At 38.9% G+C, this 16,810-nt stretch overlaps 1 protein-coding gene across 6 annotated transcripts in view; it reads left to right on the top strand.

Annotated features, from left to right (window-relative positions):
* The window catches only part of Lmo3 (LIM domain only 3), a 59,977-nt gene extending 44,769 nt beyond the window's left edge, over positions 1-15,208 (top strand). For all 6 annotated transcript variants that reach the window (XM_051173215.1, XM_051173214.1, XM_051173213.1 and 3 more), the window contains 2 exons: positions 4,265-4,390; positions 15,025-15,208. In XM_051173215.1, coding sequence (XP_051029172.1) covers positions 4,265-4,390; positions 15,025-15,130 — 232 coding nt within the window. In that variant the 3' untranslated portion in view covers positions 15,131-15,208. The remainder of the gene's footprint in view (positions 1-4,264; positions 4,391-15,024) is intronic.
* Positions 15,209-16,810: the final 1,602 nt, after the last annotated feature.

Raw genomic sequence — 16,810 nt, 5'->3', positions numbered from 1 at the left:
TGGTGCTGTGAATAAAAAGACACTCATATACAATGAGCACTAGTTTTCCCCAATGCCTGTCGTAAACCATATTTATTATTGCTATGTTAAATGATTATATGTCTTGAGGTTTTCTCTAGCTCCCACCTACCAGGAACTTTGGAAATGAGTATACTGTAAGCCACCTGATTTACAGCAATGCCACCAAAGCTGCCCCACATTTAATAAAAATGCAGAATTGCCTTGATGACTTTAAAAAAATACACATGCATACGTTAGCTAAGCATTCACAGAATTCCTGAATATCTCCCTGTATGGAGGTATCACCCAGTGCGCAGATAAAGCTGAGCTGTTCCATACAAAAGCTGTCTGTTTGGTTTTTATCTTGTCTGTTTTTAGATTGCCAATACCAGGTAGTGAAAGCAAAAATTGGAATAGACAAGGAATACAGGTATCTTTTGGATGTTTAGAAATAGTGATAGGCCTGGATGTGGTGCCCATGACGCCTGTCACTTTTTGTCTGACAAGTTAACTTTTGATAGTATGTCATCCACAGGGTGATAGCCATATTGCTTAATGCCTATTTTGAATATAAATATTATGGGACAACCTAGCCCATAGGGAGGCCAATTAACCCCAGCTGTGCCTGAACAGCCTCTAAGATTTTCTAAAATGAGTGAAAGAAACCAGTCATTCTCTGTTTTTAGTCATCTTAAATTCACAAACTGGTGCAACATGATTTATTTTGGTCTAAACTTCCCAATGACAGATTTTTAAACAAAGGCCCATTTGTTCTAGCGTACTATAAAGAGCATCTAGGCCCCTCTCTTATGGTGATGGTGACATTGCAGCATAAACAGCATAAACACTACAAGCAAGAGTGTCAGTCAGCTTCATGAATGAGTGAGGGAGCAGCATCAGGGAGGGTTCAAAGCGATGCCTGGGACGAAGACCTTTTGTTTAAAGGGATCTTATAACTAAGCCGCTCTTCTGGAATATTTCCCAGATACACCTGAGTATTGTGAAAGTGAGGCCCTCAACAGAAATACCTTAAGTTTAACTGCCGTGTGAAAGGGTACATTTTTGTCTGAGAATCCAGACAAAATAGTTACCAAAGGGTACCATCACATGCCTGAAAAAAATATATAAATATTGCTTCATTTCCTTGTACAGAGAATCATGGGGTTCACCCCTATGACCCCCAGAGAAAACCAAGAGCATGAGCTCAGCTACAGAATGAGCTCTTGATCCTTGGACAAAAAACTGAGGGAAAAGTCTAACAAATGCATCGTTTTGCAGTAAATTAGATCAGATTTCCGCATCTCCGCACTCAGTCTGTGAGCTGACAGTTCAGTAAAATGTTCCCTTGTAAGGTTCGCCCTCCTAGGAAAAGGGGCAATAATTCATCATTAGGATTTCAGAGTCCAGGTGTAGATGGAAACTGATGGAGCCTCCAGCGAGGCAAGGAAAATGCACGGAAGAAGAAAATTTTATCTGAAGCCTAATTCCCTGGTTACAGCAGAGAATAATTAAGATAATATTGCTTCAAGAGTCCTTTAATGATTAAAAATCACATATGCAGAATCCATAAATTGGGGGGCAACAAATTGGAAGGCTATAACGCCAGAGAACTGTTTTGTGCACATTGTCATGGAAAAGTGTACTGGTGGCAGAATGCTGTACAGAAGCCACCAGAGACTAGGACCATTCCAAGGACTTTGTTTAGATGCAACAAATCATTTGTCTGTTATTAACCCAGAGCTTGTAATTATGCAGATTGCCATAGATTTTCCTGGGCCTGGAAGTGAGATTGAGGGTTGCTCACAGTATAGCAGGCAGCTCAGGGCTGGCCATGCATTACTGAACTTGCCACATTTATCATGTTGACTGATGGCAGCAGAAGCAGGTCTCAGGTCCCAGTGGTTAATGTAGTGGGTAATTAACTGTCATTTGCCTAGTAATAGGCTGATGATCAATGGTTTGTGTGGAAACAAATTCTAATCAGGTAGCTGATAAATGCTCAGCTAGCAAGAGCAATTGAAATTGGGGGAAACTATGTCCAGAATTTCAAAATGGCATTGTGTGTATGTGTGTGTGTGTGTGTGTGTGTGTGTGTGTGTGTGTGTGTGTGTGTTTATTGGGTGTGAGGTAATTCTTAACAATACCCCTATCTCATATTAGTGAGATTTTATATGCAAAAACATAGCGATATGCATATAATAGGGACCCTTTGAGTTTCTTTATTTCTTAAAAATACAAGGGAACAGAAGTCACAAATTACACAAGTAAGTGATGTGTGACCTCTGAAGAAATGGTATGAAGTATACTCAGAGGTAAATGTGCCGTGATACAAGGAACTAGAAACTTCCGCCCACAAAAGAATGAGATGAAGCCAGGCATGGTGGTGGACAGCTGTGATCCCAGCACTCAGGAGGCTGAAGCCTGAGGACTGAGAGTTCAAGACCAGCCTGAGCCTACAATGAAACGCATCACACAGAAAGAAAAATCAAAAAGCATAGGGGAAAAGATCAAAGCTTTACTTTGTGCTGGTTTCATTTTTAATGATGTTGGGAGTAGACCCACAACATTACCTTGTTCCATGAAGTAATTTTTAAAGAAAGCCTATTTCTGAAGGTATGAATTGCAAACTGAGACTATGAAGATTATGTAAATTACCTTATATCATCGCCCAGGCCAGCCTTGAACTTACTATGTAGGTGAGGCTGACCATGAACTCCTGATTCTCCTACCTGCTGGAAATACATGTGTGTGCATCCAGCAAGATGAGCATTTAAAGTTTTAAACAATCTTTAAGGAAGGGAAGTATTTATGCATCTTGAATTTAATCTTGTTGCAAAGACTCTTAGCTTCTGTAGCTGGTACCCAAGAAATGCCAGGGAGCCTTTTAGGGGGTGTGTACTGCTTCATCCTCAAGAGGCTAGTGTTTTTGAAGAAAGATCCTAACAAAAACAGGCACATGAGAACCTGTGCTACATTTTGTCAGACTCTTGAGCATCACTGTGACAACCCTGTCCAAGTGTCATCATTAGGTCCATAGCAGGAAATGGGTACAAATTGAAAATGGATTTGCTCACCTTAAGTGAGGACCTTTGGAGTTTAAAAAAAAAAAAAAAAAAAAAAAAAAAAAAAGAGTCTCTGGCGTGGTTGTATGCAATCCTAAAGTTCAATAAATGAAAGGCTAAGACTTTGGAAAGTGCTTTTTTATAACCAAAACAAGCTTTCTCCATAGCACCTTTGAATTCATTAGTTTCGAACTGCTTTTAATTTCGTCTTTCCCAAGAGAACCATTATATTTTTTCTCCCGTCAGCCTGATGCTGGAGAAAAAAGAAAGCTGGCAGATGGGCTGTTTTTCTCTGAGCTCATTCCCTAGTTTTAAAAACGACCTTAACCACTGCACACAAAATATTATTCGTAATAGACTCTCACCACCATTAACAACTTTAAAGAAACTTGTTTTAAATACTGCCAGTACACTTCTCGAACCATGTTAAGACCCTTTTGGTACATTACAATGACTATTTCTAGGACTCTTCAGCAAATAAGAGATACACATGTGCGTGTGTGTGCATGTGGTGTGTGTATGTGTGTGTGGTGTGCATTTTCCCAGATTATTGTGTTAGCTCTGATAGTATATTTCGACTTAGCTCTGAACTGGCTATGTACAGCTCACAGCCTCATTTACGGTAATGTGTTACCTGAAGTACATAATCACAGCTGTAACTGTTCTATAGGGCCAGCATGTGCACACACCTCCGTATGTTAGAATCACTTAAGTGGCTTGTTCATAGGTGCTCTTTAATGTCACTGGCGAGCCTTTTAGTAATTAGATGTCAAAGAGGAGCCCATCAGACACATGGGGTTCTTTTTCACTAAAATGCTACTATGTATCATTAAGGGCTGTTATACTTCATTTATATTGATACTCCAACAAGCCTTTTTTTTTTTTTTTTTTTTTTTTGTTTTGTTATGTTTTGTTTTTTTTTGAGCAAATTTACCCTGTTTGACTGCTGTTTGTTGCAGATGTGTAAACATCCTAATGTGTTTGTCTTTTCCTTTCCTCTTAAACTGAGTTGCAATTTTCATCTGGAGAGGTCAAGGGAGGATATATTGTAGAAGAATATATATACTGCTCAGATAAAATTCATCTATGAACATCATAAGGCATTGTGTGTGGATGGATGGCTTCAAAGCATGGATTAACAGCTTCTCAGTTTGTAAAGCCAGGTTTCCTTAAGTTGAAAAAAGAAATGTTTATTGTTCTAGGCTGTTCGGTGTAACGGGAAACTGCGCTGCCTGTAGCAAGCTCATCCCTGCCTTTGAAATGGTGATGCGGGCCAAGGATAATGTGTACCACCTGGACTGCTTTGCCTGTCAGCTTTGCAACCAGAGGTGAGTACATTTAGTATGCTTAATTTGACGTCCCCAAATGATGCCACTAAGTAGGCTGGGTATTGATTTAAAGTAGGTGGGAATGATCGCAGTCCACTTTGTTAGACCAATTAATCTTAACATTCTGGGGTTCTGCAAATGTGCACTCGATACCAGAAACAAACCACTGCAGGGAGAGCTTTTTAGACCAACTTCAAAAGAAGGTGTTATGTGACAACAACTGGACACAAATACTTCTACTGACTTCAAGGCCCATCCTTAGGTTCTTGTTATTGTTGTTCAAGTCTCTTTGCACGGGGACAGTAACACTGTTGGTGAGCAAAACACGCCCTGTAGAAGTCTGAGAACCTGGGTTCAGCAGTCTTGTCAAGATGGTCAACTTAGTACATTCCTGTCACTTTGGTCCTCTTACAGAAAAATGTGGCTAGATGGGGACAGTGGTGGGGGGAGATGGGAGAACCCCCCCAACCCCAGAGCTTTGGAATCAGCTAACCTGGAACATCCAGCAAACAGCAAGCATTCAGACAAAGCAGAGGGTGAAGACTGACACCAGAGTCTGTCCTCTTGACTTCTACACATGTGCTGTGGCAGCCATATGTATGTGCATGCACACACACGTACACACACGTACACACACACATACACACACGTGCACACGCGCACACACGCTCACATCTACCTCTACCTTTGCCCTGTTGTGTCACTCTTTTAGAGACAAAGAATTGATAACAGGAAGTTTGTTTTCATCTTGTTTGTGTGTCTCACTTCTCTTGACTCCTCTGGAATTCTAAGCATGGTCTCTACACACTCTCAGTTACCTCCAATCTCTTTGAGAAGGAAGACAAATAAAGCTAATATTTAAATAATTACCAGCATTGGAAAGACAACAAAGGAAAGAACATTGCACAGATGTCTAGAAAGCAAAGTTGTAGCCTGGCTTCTGCTACAAACTGGCTGTGCAATCTTAAGCTAACTACATCACCTCTCTCCATCCTATTTCTACATATGTAACACTTGATTAATCAATTTCAAAACTCTTTCAAATTAAGAGTATAATAACTCCTGTACTTTTTTTTTCATAAGTTATACCACCCCATGGAAATTATTCTATGGTGACACCCTGTTTTTCATAGGCAATGCAGATTTTGGAACACTATAAATATGCCTACTAGGGCCAGGCATGCTGGTCACACAATAAATCTCAGTATGTCAGAGGCAAAGGATTGCAGATCTCTGTGAGTTCAAGATGAGTCTGGTCTACATAGCAAGTTTTACAACAGCTGGTGCTACATTATGAGACCCTGTCTCAAACAGCAATCAACAAACACAAAAATGGCAAAACTATGGCAAAAAAATGCAGTATTTAAAAGTTGTAAAACCCTTGCTAGAATTTCAAGAATTGTATAGTACCTGTGAGAAAATGCCCATATAGTGTGTCATCAATGAATATTGCTTTGTGTTCTGCACTTAGGTAACTTTCTCTAGAATGTCCTGTTTGACTCAAAGTGTCTTCCTGAGGCCCTGTGAAATATTAGGATATGATGCTTGTGTTGAAAACATATTAAAAGTCTGGCCCTACCATGTATTAGCTAAATCATTAGCCTTGTGCTTTTCAATATGTTATTTAATCTCTCCAAATTGCTGCAATTCTTGTGTCAATAAAATAGAAAAACAAATACTTGTCTATATTTATAATTTGCCCTGTCCAAATAATATCCCAGTAGCTTGGTATTTCTATTAAAACTATAGCCCAGTAGAGTCTCTTACAAATGTAGGTGTTTAGAATATTGTGTGCTGTAACTCAACATCTTGCTTAGGCATTAGTATAGGGAACCTTCATGGGTCCTGATTCTTCCAAACAAATGTTTTATATCCACAAGGACACCAGTTTAAGGTGACACTTAGCCTACAATGAACTAACAAGCTCACATGTTATTTTTTTTATAAAGAATATGGATGTATACAAACACAAATATCCACGCATGCATCCAGACATTCTTATATGCACGTGAACATGTATGTGTACACATGTTAAAGGTATGTTAACCACAATGGTAGAATACCTGTGTTCACTTGACTCTTTAAGCGGACAAATATTCAAACCTATGGCAGGACAAGTTCATAGGAAGATAATTAGTTAGCCAAGGAATACAACAATTTGAAAGCTTAGGCTAAATATTGACCAAATGATCTTCATACCTATTATTCCCCACACCAAAATTACTCATGATCTCACACATCCTCCTTGACATTGGAGCTTATTATTTAGAAAGAAAGTCTTGTCACCTTCAAAGCTGAAAGCTGCTACCTGATTATAATTTTTAACTGGTGTTTATTTGCTGACTTGTAGCCCTTCAGATTTTCCTCCTCTGGGAACTCTTTATACCCAATGTCCATTTGCCTACTAGGGCAGGCTTTCATATTTTATCTACATACTGCACTGAAAATGAAAGCATCGTTCAAGTGCTAAACTCAGCCTAAATCCCATTATGATACAAAGTAATTGAAGGTGGTTAATGCTATTTACAAATCATAGACCAGTTTTATTTCATCATGGAAATAAAAAGTTACATTCACAATTAAGCCTGTCTGCTCAGTGGAACTCAGTCAAGTAAGACAAAGGCTCCTAAATTTTGACTCTAAAAACTGCTCACATTCTTATGGCTGCAAAACAGCATTCCAACCTCATTACAGAAGCACCTAATACATTTCTATGTCTGCTTCATTTATTACCTGCCGTAAAGGGGCTGAATATCTTTAGCACTGGTTATGCACAATTAGCACTTGGTGATTGTCTTGTCATTGTGGTCCTTACAAGACAAACTTCCTCAATGCAGGAAGTCAGCTCATCTTCATCAGTCAAGTGGAGCTCACAGATGTGGTCCACAGAAGGGTTCCAAGATGGAGATACTTCTCTTCCATTGAACTTGCATGCTGTGTGGACATGTCCTGACAAAGCCTATGCAAAGCTTTGACCCAATACTCTGTTTATCCCCCCAGAAAAACAGAAAGGAAAGAGGTCAATCATGAACATTTCCCCATAAGCAATCTCTGCCAACATTTCAATTTAAGGAGTTATAGGAGTATATCAAATTTATTCAATAATCAACTCAATTTTGTTTTTAAGTATGTGTTTGTTGTATGGATTTATTTATCTTCATTATCTTCACAGTCCTGGGGATTAAACCCAGAGTTTCATACATTCTTGACAGGCACTCCACCACTGAACTACGCCCAAGGCCCTCTTTTTTTCTTTTCTTTTGAGAGAAGGAACACTAAGCTTTCCTATGAAATCACTCTATAGTGATCTTAAACTTGGGATCCTTCTGCCTCAGCTCCTCCACGGCCACCCCCCCCCCCCCGCCACTGGCAGGCATGACAGACTTCTGCTGCTGGACCCATTTTCTCTTCACTTTTAAGTCAAAATATGAAGGCCCAAAGTATTTCAAAATATTTTTAAAATGGTAGTAATAAGGGCTGGGGAGAATTCTCATGAAATAAAGGTAAAATGCGTACCCCAACAGCAAGAAGACCCGAGTCAGATATACAACACCTATATATAAATTCAGGCAAGACGTTGCAGCACTCTTATAATCTCAATGCTGGGGAAGCAGGAATAGGCAGTTCCATGGAGTTGGTGAATTTGCCCCTTTAGCTGAATATGAGAACTATCTTTAAAGAAGGTCCAGCAACGTGGCTGAGTAGATAAAAACGCTTTCCACCAAACTCGAGAATCTGAGTAAGAGTCTTGAAATCCACAGTGTAGAACTGGCACCCTTATGCTGTACTCTGACCTCTGCACATGTATTTAAATATCAACACCCCCCAAAAGAAGAGACTCGCAGTTATTGTTTCATGAAATTGGAAGACCATTCCAAGGTTTCTTGATAGTAACAGCAATAAATAATGAGGAGAGTACTAGAGGACACCCAGTGTCCCCTGGCTTCCATACATATTTGTACATCAGTACAGGAATACATACACACAGACAAAGTAGTATGTATGTACACGAACATGTGCACATACATGAATTTGCATATGCATACACCACAGAGACACAAAGCAGTAAGACTAGCATATGCAGGTCTACGCCTTTTCTAGCAACACATGATTAAAAATGTGGATTCTGTATTTCAACTATAGAAGTATCTCCCTTTAAAAAGGGAGGACACGGGGGGGGGAAGGGGGAATCGTTCTGTAACTTAATTTATGATCATTTAATTTTCATTTGGAATTGGAAAAAATATCTCTAAAATAGGGAAATTTCTTAAAGGCTGAAAAGTTCCCCCACAGAAAGCTTAATAATGATGTATCTAGTTCCTCTCTGTCCTGACAGCCAGCTCCCAAATCATGATACACAGCGTTCTTATTAATTGTGAATGCTCAGTTGACAGCTTCGGCTAGTTTCTAACTAGTTTTTATAGCTTAACTTAACCCGTATCTTTTAATCTATGTTCTTTTATGTAGTCTGATTACTTTTACTTTGTAAAGCCCATCCTGCCTGTTCTGTGTCCCGGGTGCCTCCTCATACTCCACCCTTCTTCCCAGCGTTCTTTCTGCCCTGGAAACCCTGCCTTACCATTGGTCATTCAGCTTTCTGTTAAGCCAATCAGATGGTACATATTCACAGAGTTCAAAAAGAATTGTTCCATAAAAGGGGGAAAAACGGTCTGCGTGATTTCTCTTCTGTGTGGTATTTAACTTGAAAATGTTTAACACATATTACCTTTCTGCTGTGTGTACGTGTGTGTACCATACTGCATGTTCAGAAGTCACAGGATAAGCTGTGGGAGTTGATTGTCTCCTTTCTTCCTCCCTGTGGATTCTGAGGATCAAACTCGGGAGCAGACACAATGACCCTTGGAGTGGATTCTCTGGCGCAACATTTGCTTTTCTGTTTTAAGGGCTGAAACAATGCTAGGCCTGTGAAAGCTGCGGTGAATAAAATTTAGTTTCTTTAAGAAACTCAAGTGTTCAGCACTCTGGGAAAGACAAGATATCAGAGACCCACAGAAGAGCTTAAGCAGACTTAAGTCTCTGGTGAGGGAAGAGGCATCTGTGTTTTTCATGTTCAGAGACCAATGTGTTTACTTTTCAAAAAGGAGTCCCCACAGTCCTGGTTGGGCTTGCTAGGTGGGCAGTTGTCCTGCATTCCAGCTCCAAATGCCACATAACATAACATAACATAACATAACATAACATAACATAACATAACATAACATAACAGCAAAACCAGTATGGTGACAGGTTTGTAATCCCAGAGCTGGGAAGGCAGACATGAGAAGATTCCTTAGGTTCCCCGAACAGTCAACCTAACCAAAGCAGTGTGTCCGGTGTCTCTGTGAGAGACTCTGTCTCAAAAAGATTGGTGGATGGCTCTGGAAGAGTGTGACCTGCAGTTGAGAGCTGCCTTCCATACTCAGAAACACCCATGTGCAGAGAGAGAGAGAGAGAGAGAGAGAGAGAGAGAGAGAGAGAGAGAGAGAGAGAGAGAGAGAGACCTACATGAACACCAGAGAAAGAGAGAGGAGAGAAGAAACGAGATTTTGAAATGTACTAATTTGAAATGGAAAATATAATTTAAATTTGTAGTTTTTAAGATTTATACATTTGTTCATTACCTTTAAAATATACATATATGTGTATTTATGCATAGCAATCTCATTTAATACACAAAATGACCATTATGTAGATAATACTTTTAGCCTCTGGGGTAGGCAAACAAATTGGAGTGCAGAATTTTTTTATTATTTCTCTGAGATTTTAATTATAACATTCTCCCTTTCCTTTTACTTCCTCCAAACACTTCCACATATTCCTCTCTGCTGTTTTCCAAATCTGTCTTACTTTCCTTAATTGTTGATATATATATTTAAATACATATATTAATAATATATATACTATATATAATTACAGACTGAAAAAGTTGCCATTAATTACACACACAATAAAGTTGCTAACATGGAGTTTGGAAAGCCCAGGAGGCTTTGAGCAGATGCAAAGAACTACAAGGAATTACAATGATTAGAGCAAGAGAAACAGTCTTCCAGCGGGAAGAGCACACCAGTTTGTTGGTTATCCACTGAAAAATGGTCAGCCCGAAAAACATACATAAAAGTAATATTATACAGACATGGAAGATGTGCAGAAATATTTAAGTCCCTGCCCAAGATAGTAAGTGATCAACTCAAGATTTAAGCCAAGCAAGTCAGGATTTTACTCTCTGAATCAGACAGATTTCAAAAGAGCATGGTGTTTTCTGACTAAGACTATGTAAGTATAAATAGATCCTGAAGGACTAAGGTAAAGTTGACTTTGAATAATTTGTAGCAGGATTCCGGATATGGATAGCATTCCTTGGTACTGAGAGGATTGTAAGGGGTGAGATACGCAATGACAATTGGGCTGTCAATGGGAAAAGACAGGAAATTTGTTCACAGGTGTAGAGATTGGCAAAATGCCTCTTGCTAAATACTGCAGTATGGAGCACTCCGTCCTTTAGTGGCTATGAATGCTGAGTGGGAAAAAGAAATGTTGGGAATACATACCAGATTCCTTCTTCTTTTTAAATATTATAAAGAGAGAAATTAGTTATAATTGGACATCACTGACCATAGGGAAACAAGACCACTAAGTTAACATTCTTACTTCTCCCAGTGCATATTACAAACGGAGGCATCTTAAAGCAGGGTATCGATAACCTGCTCCAACGGGAAGGGGTGGGTGGCTCGAGAGTGAGGTAAGGGGACATCAAGGAGGTTGAATTTTCAAAGAATAAATAAAAATTGTAAAAGGGGAACTGCTCTACACTTCCTGTTTTAGAACAGAAGTTCATTAATTACACTTTATTATTATTATTATTATTATTATTATTATTATTATTATTGCTTCTCAAAACTACAAAAACACTATGAAGTCAGCTAGACAAGTCCTTAGCTGGAAATTAACTGCATTCTGAATTCCCACATACTAATTTCAGGTTAGTTAATAACCCAATTGACACCCTTTTTCCTTCTTTAGTAATTTTTGAATGAAGATAAAACTAATGAGAGATGACCATCCCACAAGCACTTCAGACTGCATGATGAGGAAGATGATGAGTAGGGTTTCATGAGGTTTAGCCTGGATTGTTAACACACTTACAACATTTTTCTGACATCACCATGTTCAAACTTTTTTTTCCCTATGAATGTTAAATCTCATAAGAAGCCAGTTATATGATGTTGGAAATTAGCTTTTCCTTGTAAAATTAAAGTTACTGCTTCTTTTTTTTTTTTTTTTTGAGCATTCAATATCTATACTGTTATTTATCGAATTTCTTCATGTCTGTATATTTGAGTATAATCATGTTTGAGTGTGTGTATGTACATGTGTACACATGCACTCCTGTATGTTGTATGCATGAACACTTGTATGTGAATGAGTGCACAGGTACGTGTGCATGGGGAGGCCAGAGACTGACAGTAGGTGTCTTCTGTAGTAGTGTTCTCTCCACTTTACTGTTTTGGGCAGAGTCTCCCATTGAACCTCACTGAACCTCAAGTTCATCAGTTCAGTTAAAACAACTGATCAGCAAGCCCAAGGGGTCCTCCTATCTCAGCCTCCCCAGTTCTAGGGTTATAAACAAGAAGCAGCACGCCAGGCCATTCATCTGTGTGTTAGGGACTGAACTCAGATCTTTATTCTTGTTTGGCAAACACATTACCATCTTCCCAGCCTCTATATGGGACATATTTTTAGGGACAGTGATGATCTCAGTTGCACAGCTATAATGGGCTCCTAACCGTAGCTGCCACCACTGTTGACACTGTTTTGTAAGTTAGGTGTGACTGTGATACTTTTCACCCATGATCTATATCATCTTTACCTTCATGTATAGATTGAAATGTACTTATATACTTCCCCAGGTGTTAAGATGTTAATTATGCGACCTTTCAGAGAGGAGTATTCTATTTTGATGTATTTCCTCTCACGTTTAGATATTTCATCCGTTTTTCTCTGTGCGTCTCTCTCTGTACTAGTCAATGGGATATATGATAGATATATCTCATTAAATGGTAGTTAGATTTATGAAAAGTGCACAAGAGAATACAATAATGCAAATATTGTGTGTCTGGGTGTGACAGTTCATCCCTGTAATAGTCTTCTCCAGGCCAGGCCGAGGCATGATGACTGCTGGAAGGTTGAGGCCAATGCGGGCTTCAAAGTGGATTGTAGGCTGGCCTAAGTAATAGGACGAGATTCCATTCCAAGGAAATGAACACTAATAAACAAACAAACTTACATTCACTCTTCACATTGTCCTGTCCTGGGTGAAAGAACAGACCAGGAGCCAACAAAAAGCTGACGTGTCTTCAGTTGTCCACCCCATTTCCTGAGGCAGTGTGAACCCAGATAGGCCTTTGGCATTCTGGTAGGAGCCCAGGGCATACTGAGCTGCTAGGCTGGGTGCGAGAAACAAGTCTGATCATTTTACATGATCAAAGGGGGAAGCTTTGTCTTTGACACTGTAGAAGGCTAAATATGGACCACATCCATTGCAGTTTGTATTTCTGCTTTCCCTGTGCTTTTCATGGCAACTCCCTCTAATTGGATTTGGTATCTTCATCTCTCCTACAGAAACCTTAAGTAGGGAAGGAGTGGCATGCACCCATGCCTTCATCAGGTATGTGACAAGCAGACCATGCAGGCAGGCCCCCAGGGCACCTTACCCACCTACAAAATAAAATATTCCATCTTGAAGGACTCAGAGCTCAGAATGGCAGGACGCTACAGGCCAGACAGGATGGGATGACAGAATCCTGTCTCTATATGTGATGACTAATAGAAATCAACTTCCTGATAAGAAATTAAACAAAGATAAAGACAATGACCATTGAAAAAAAGTCTTCAGATAAATTGCATTGTAGGAAAACCAAGTCAATAACAGGAAGCAGGCAGAAGTGCTTTGCTGAATGTATTTATTCAAATAGACTATTATATTATTAATGAGGTGAAATTAATTTCAACAGTAATATAAATAGATTGTCTTGAACACTCATTAAATACGCCTTTATTGCTGTTTCACATAATTTTTCATAAAAGATAAAAGCCAAATTTGGGTTCCTAAGGGTTGTCCAAATCAAAGAATATTTCCATTTATCCAACATGTCTTCATGGTCATAAGAGCTACATAAAGCAATTTATTAAACATCACTGTTTAAAAACAATATTTAAAGCACACAAGTTAAAGCTAGCAAAAAAGGAAAATATACTCAAAATCCAAAATTTAAAAGATGCAGCAGCAAACAGATCCAGGATTTGAAGATCAGAGCTAAGCCTCTACTTTAAACCAACATCAGCAGTAGGCCGTAATCCTGGGGAAGAAGTAAATTCCACAAATAAACAGCCCAATTTTCCTTTAAGAGGAGAGCTAATTCTTTTCAATCTACTTTTTTTTATTACACTATTTCCCCCCTCTATCTACTTAGCAAGTATAAGGATAAATTTCCAAAGCTGGCTGGATGGAAAATAAATAGATTCACTGTTTGTCTAGAATTCCAATCTTTGCGAATGTAAATAAGTCCAAGGGCCCCTCATTTAAACCTTTAACTTTGCAGAGCATTAGAGGGTGGCTTTCACCTCACAATTTAATCCATCCACTAAGATTTCTGCCTGAGCATCATTCAGAATTGACTATCTGATAAAAAATGACCACCACCAAAGGTCACAGAGGTCGACCTGTATAATTGCAGGGTTGTTCTCTGTCAACTCTACCAAACACTGCTGTTTGAACATTTAGTTGTTACAATTAAATATGTACACAGATTGCCCAGGAGTTACTTTATTGTTCAATGTACTGGAAACAGCACAAGCATTTACTTTTGACCTGAATTGTGTCCATAGTATCACCCACTGGGAAACTATATATAAAGAGTGCTTATTAAAGACATTATAATCTTGCACTTTAAACAATGCTTCATAAACTAAAATGCATGGTTTTCTGCTGGGAGCTGGTTTTATTTATCACATCAATATTAGGAAGTTCATCCAGGTTATTCTGTCTTAATGGGAAGCTTTCTAGGAAATGACATTACTATTTTATAGCTGGGGAGCTTGCCATGGAGGAAGAAGATAGCTCATCCTCAAGACACTCAGGCAGGCATCTTTCACTGGACCGTAGACCCTTTCATTTCTCTAAGATCCAGTCACATTTTCACAACAGAGTTAAAGGGAGCCTGGGATAGAAAACTTTCAAATGGTCCATTTCCTATTTGTTTGTTGTTGTTGTTGTTGTTGTTGTTCACTGCAACGCCTTTTTACGGTTTGCATTAACTGGACAAAGGAACAGTATAAAAATCGCTCATGACTGTGACCAGTAAGACCTGATGTCGTATTTAATTTCACTTTAATAAGGGTGTATATGGATCAAATATTTTCCTTTTGTCAATGTGGTATGGAAAAGAAAAAGAGAAAAAGGGAAGAAATAAGGAATATCACCATGGGGTGTTCAAAATGTGTACATTTATACGTGAGGTGACTTTTACAGGTTGTGTGCAAGTGTTAATAAGTGACATAGAACAATTTTAACTTTTATAATGGAAGTAACTCTTTGGATTTCAGTAGTCTTACACACTATGTTTGTATACTTTCAGATTTTGTGTCGGAGACAAATTTTTCTTGAAGAATAACATGATTCTATGCCAGACAGACTATGAGGAAGGCCTATTGAAAGAAGGTTATGCACCACAGGTCCGCTGATCCGTCGGCATCACCCCCGACAGCACAAAGCACTACATCCTTTATCTTCTCTGCTCACACATGTATATAAGAATCGACACAGGAACCTACTAAATAGGGTAGTGATAGGACCGCAGGATGGCCATATGGGATACAAGGTGGACCGCATCTGTACGTAGTGAGATTGCCCCAGCTCAAGAGTTGAATGTTCATTATTAAAGACAGAAAAGTAATGTATATATTGCTGGATTTTTTTTTTTTTGCTTGCTATTCGTTTTTGTGTCACTTGGCATGAGATGTTTATTTTGGACTATTGTATATAATGTATTGTAATATCTGAAGCACAAATGTAATACAGTTTTATTGTGTTACCATTTGTGTTTTTGTTTGCTTCTTTGTATTGTTGCATTTAGTACAATCAGTGTTTAAACTTACTGAATATTTATGCTTTCTGTGTCTGCCAGCTGTTTTCAATGAGCTGTACCTTTCTAGTGAGAATTGGAGAGCAAACGTCACTGATGACACACAGATAAAGCAAGACTATCACCATTAGAAAGAAAAACAAACAAATAAGTAAACACATGCAAAGCAGTTAGTGACATCCCCTTCTTATGGCTTCTACAGTTTGGTGTATTCATGTTCTCATGATGACCCCTATTTTCAGGGGACTAAAGATCAGCTTTAAAAAAATATATAGAGTTCATCTTTAAGCACTTTCATTTTATACCAACGTGAAAAGTGCCATTTTTAGAATGACTTTAAGGCTTGGTGATGTCCTTCTAATATTCTTTATTGTGTTCCTTACGTTCACTATAGATTTATTCTATTTCTCTCTCCCCCCCCATCACACACCCTTATGTGAACTAGTGCCTTTGGGTAGCATGTAAAATTTTTTCCAAAGGGTTACTCTAAATGAAAAGGGTATTACCACATTTATGACATGATTTTTTTTTCAAATTTTAAATCTCTTACATAAATGTTGTCCAGGTATCTCCCTAGGAAATGGGGGTTACTGTCTTTGTGGTTAAAGAATTGAGGGCGCTGAACAGAATTTGGGTGTGGATTAGGATGATGCACATTGAGACTATGCCGGCATTTGAATCAGATGGTGATCTGTCCATAGCAATGTAATTACAGGCACAGGATCTTACAGAAGGGAAACAAAGGGTTGATAAAAAGTTGAGAGCTGTTTGACGGTTGTGTATTTCACCTGCCATTTCCTGTTCAGGACACGTTGTTGATTTGGTTTGTAACACTTTCTCAGCCCCTCATGTTCTTTGCCCTCTTTCTACTCAGATTATATGTAACGTTTGGGCTAAAATCTGCCATTACATTTTTTTTTTTATGGTGAAGTGTTTCCCCTCCTCCCCCACCCTTATTTAAATGATAGCTGATGAAGAAGAATGTTCTAGAAACAGAAACTGTGGGAAATGATTACTTAAATTGCAATTAAGGAAATAAAACCAAGAATATGGTTCCCTCCTCTGCTCACACTTCATTGTTTTGGTTTTGCATTCTGCGGTGGGACCGATTTTCCACAAATACTCCATACAGGCACCATAGACCGTATTTGCTCTCAAGCAAACTCCACACCGTGAGCTTCCTCACTTTGTTCTTCATCCCTCATACAGGAACTGCCTCCCACCTTTGTATCACACATTTGCCCTGCCAATGCATTACTGATGGCCATTAGATGTTCTA

The sequence above is a fragment of the Phodopus roborovskii genome, unplaced genomic scaffold (assembly GCF_943737965.1).
Source record: "Phodopus roborovskii unplaced genomic scaffold, PHOROB, whole genome shotgun sequence".
NCBI classification, from domain to species: Eukaryota; Metazoa; Chordata; class Mammalia; order Rodentia; family Cricetidae; genus Phodopus; species Phodopus roborovskii.
The sequence above is the reverse complement of the archived record's forward strand: the minus strand, read 5'-3'. Positions and strand labels throughout refer to the sequence as shown.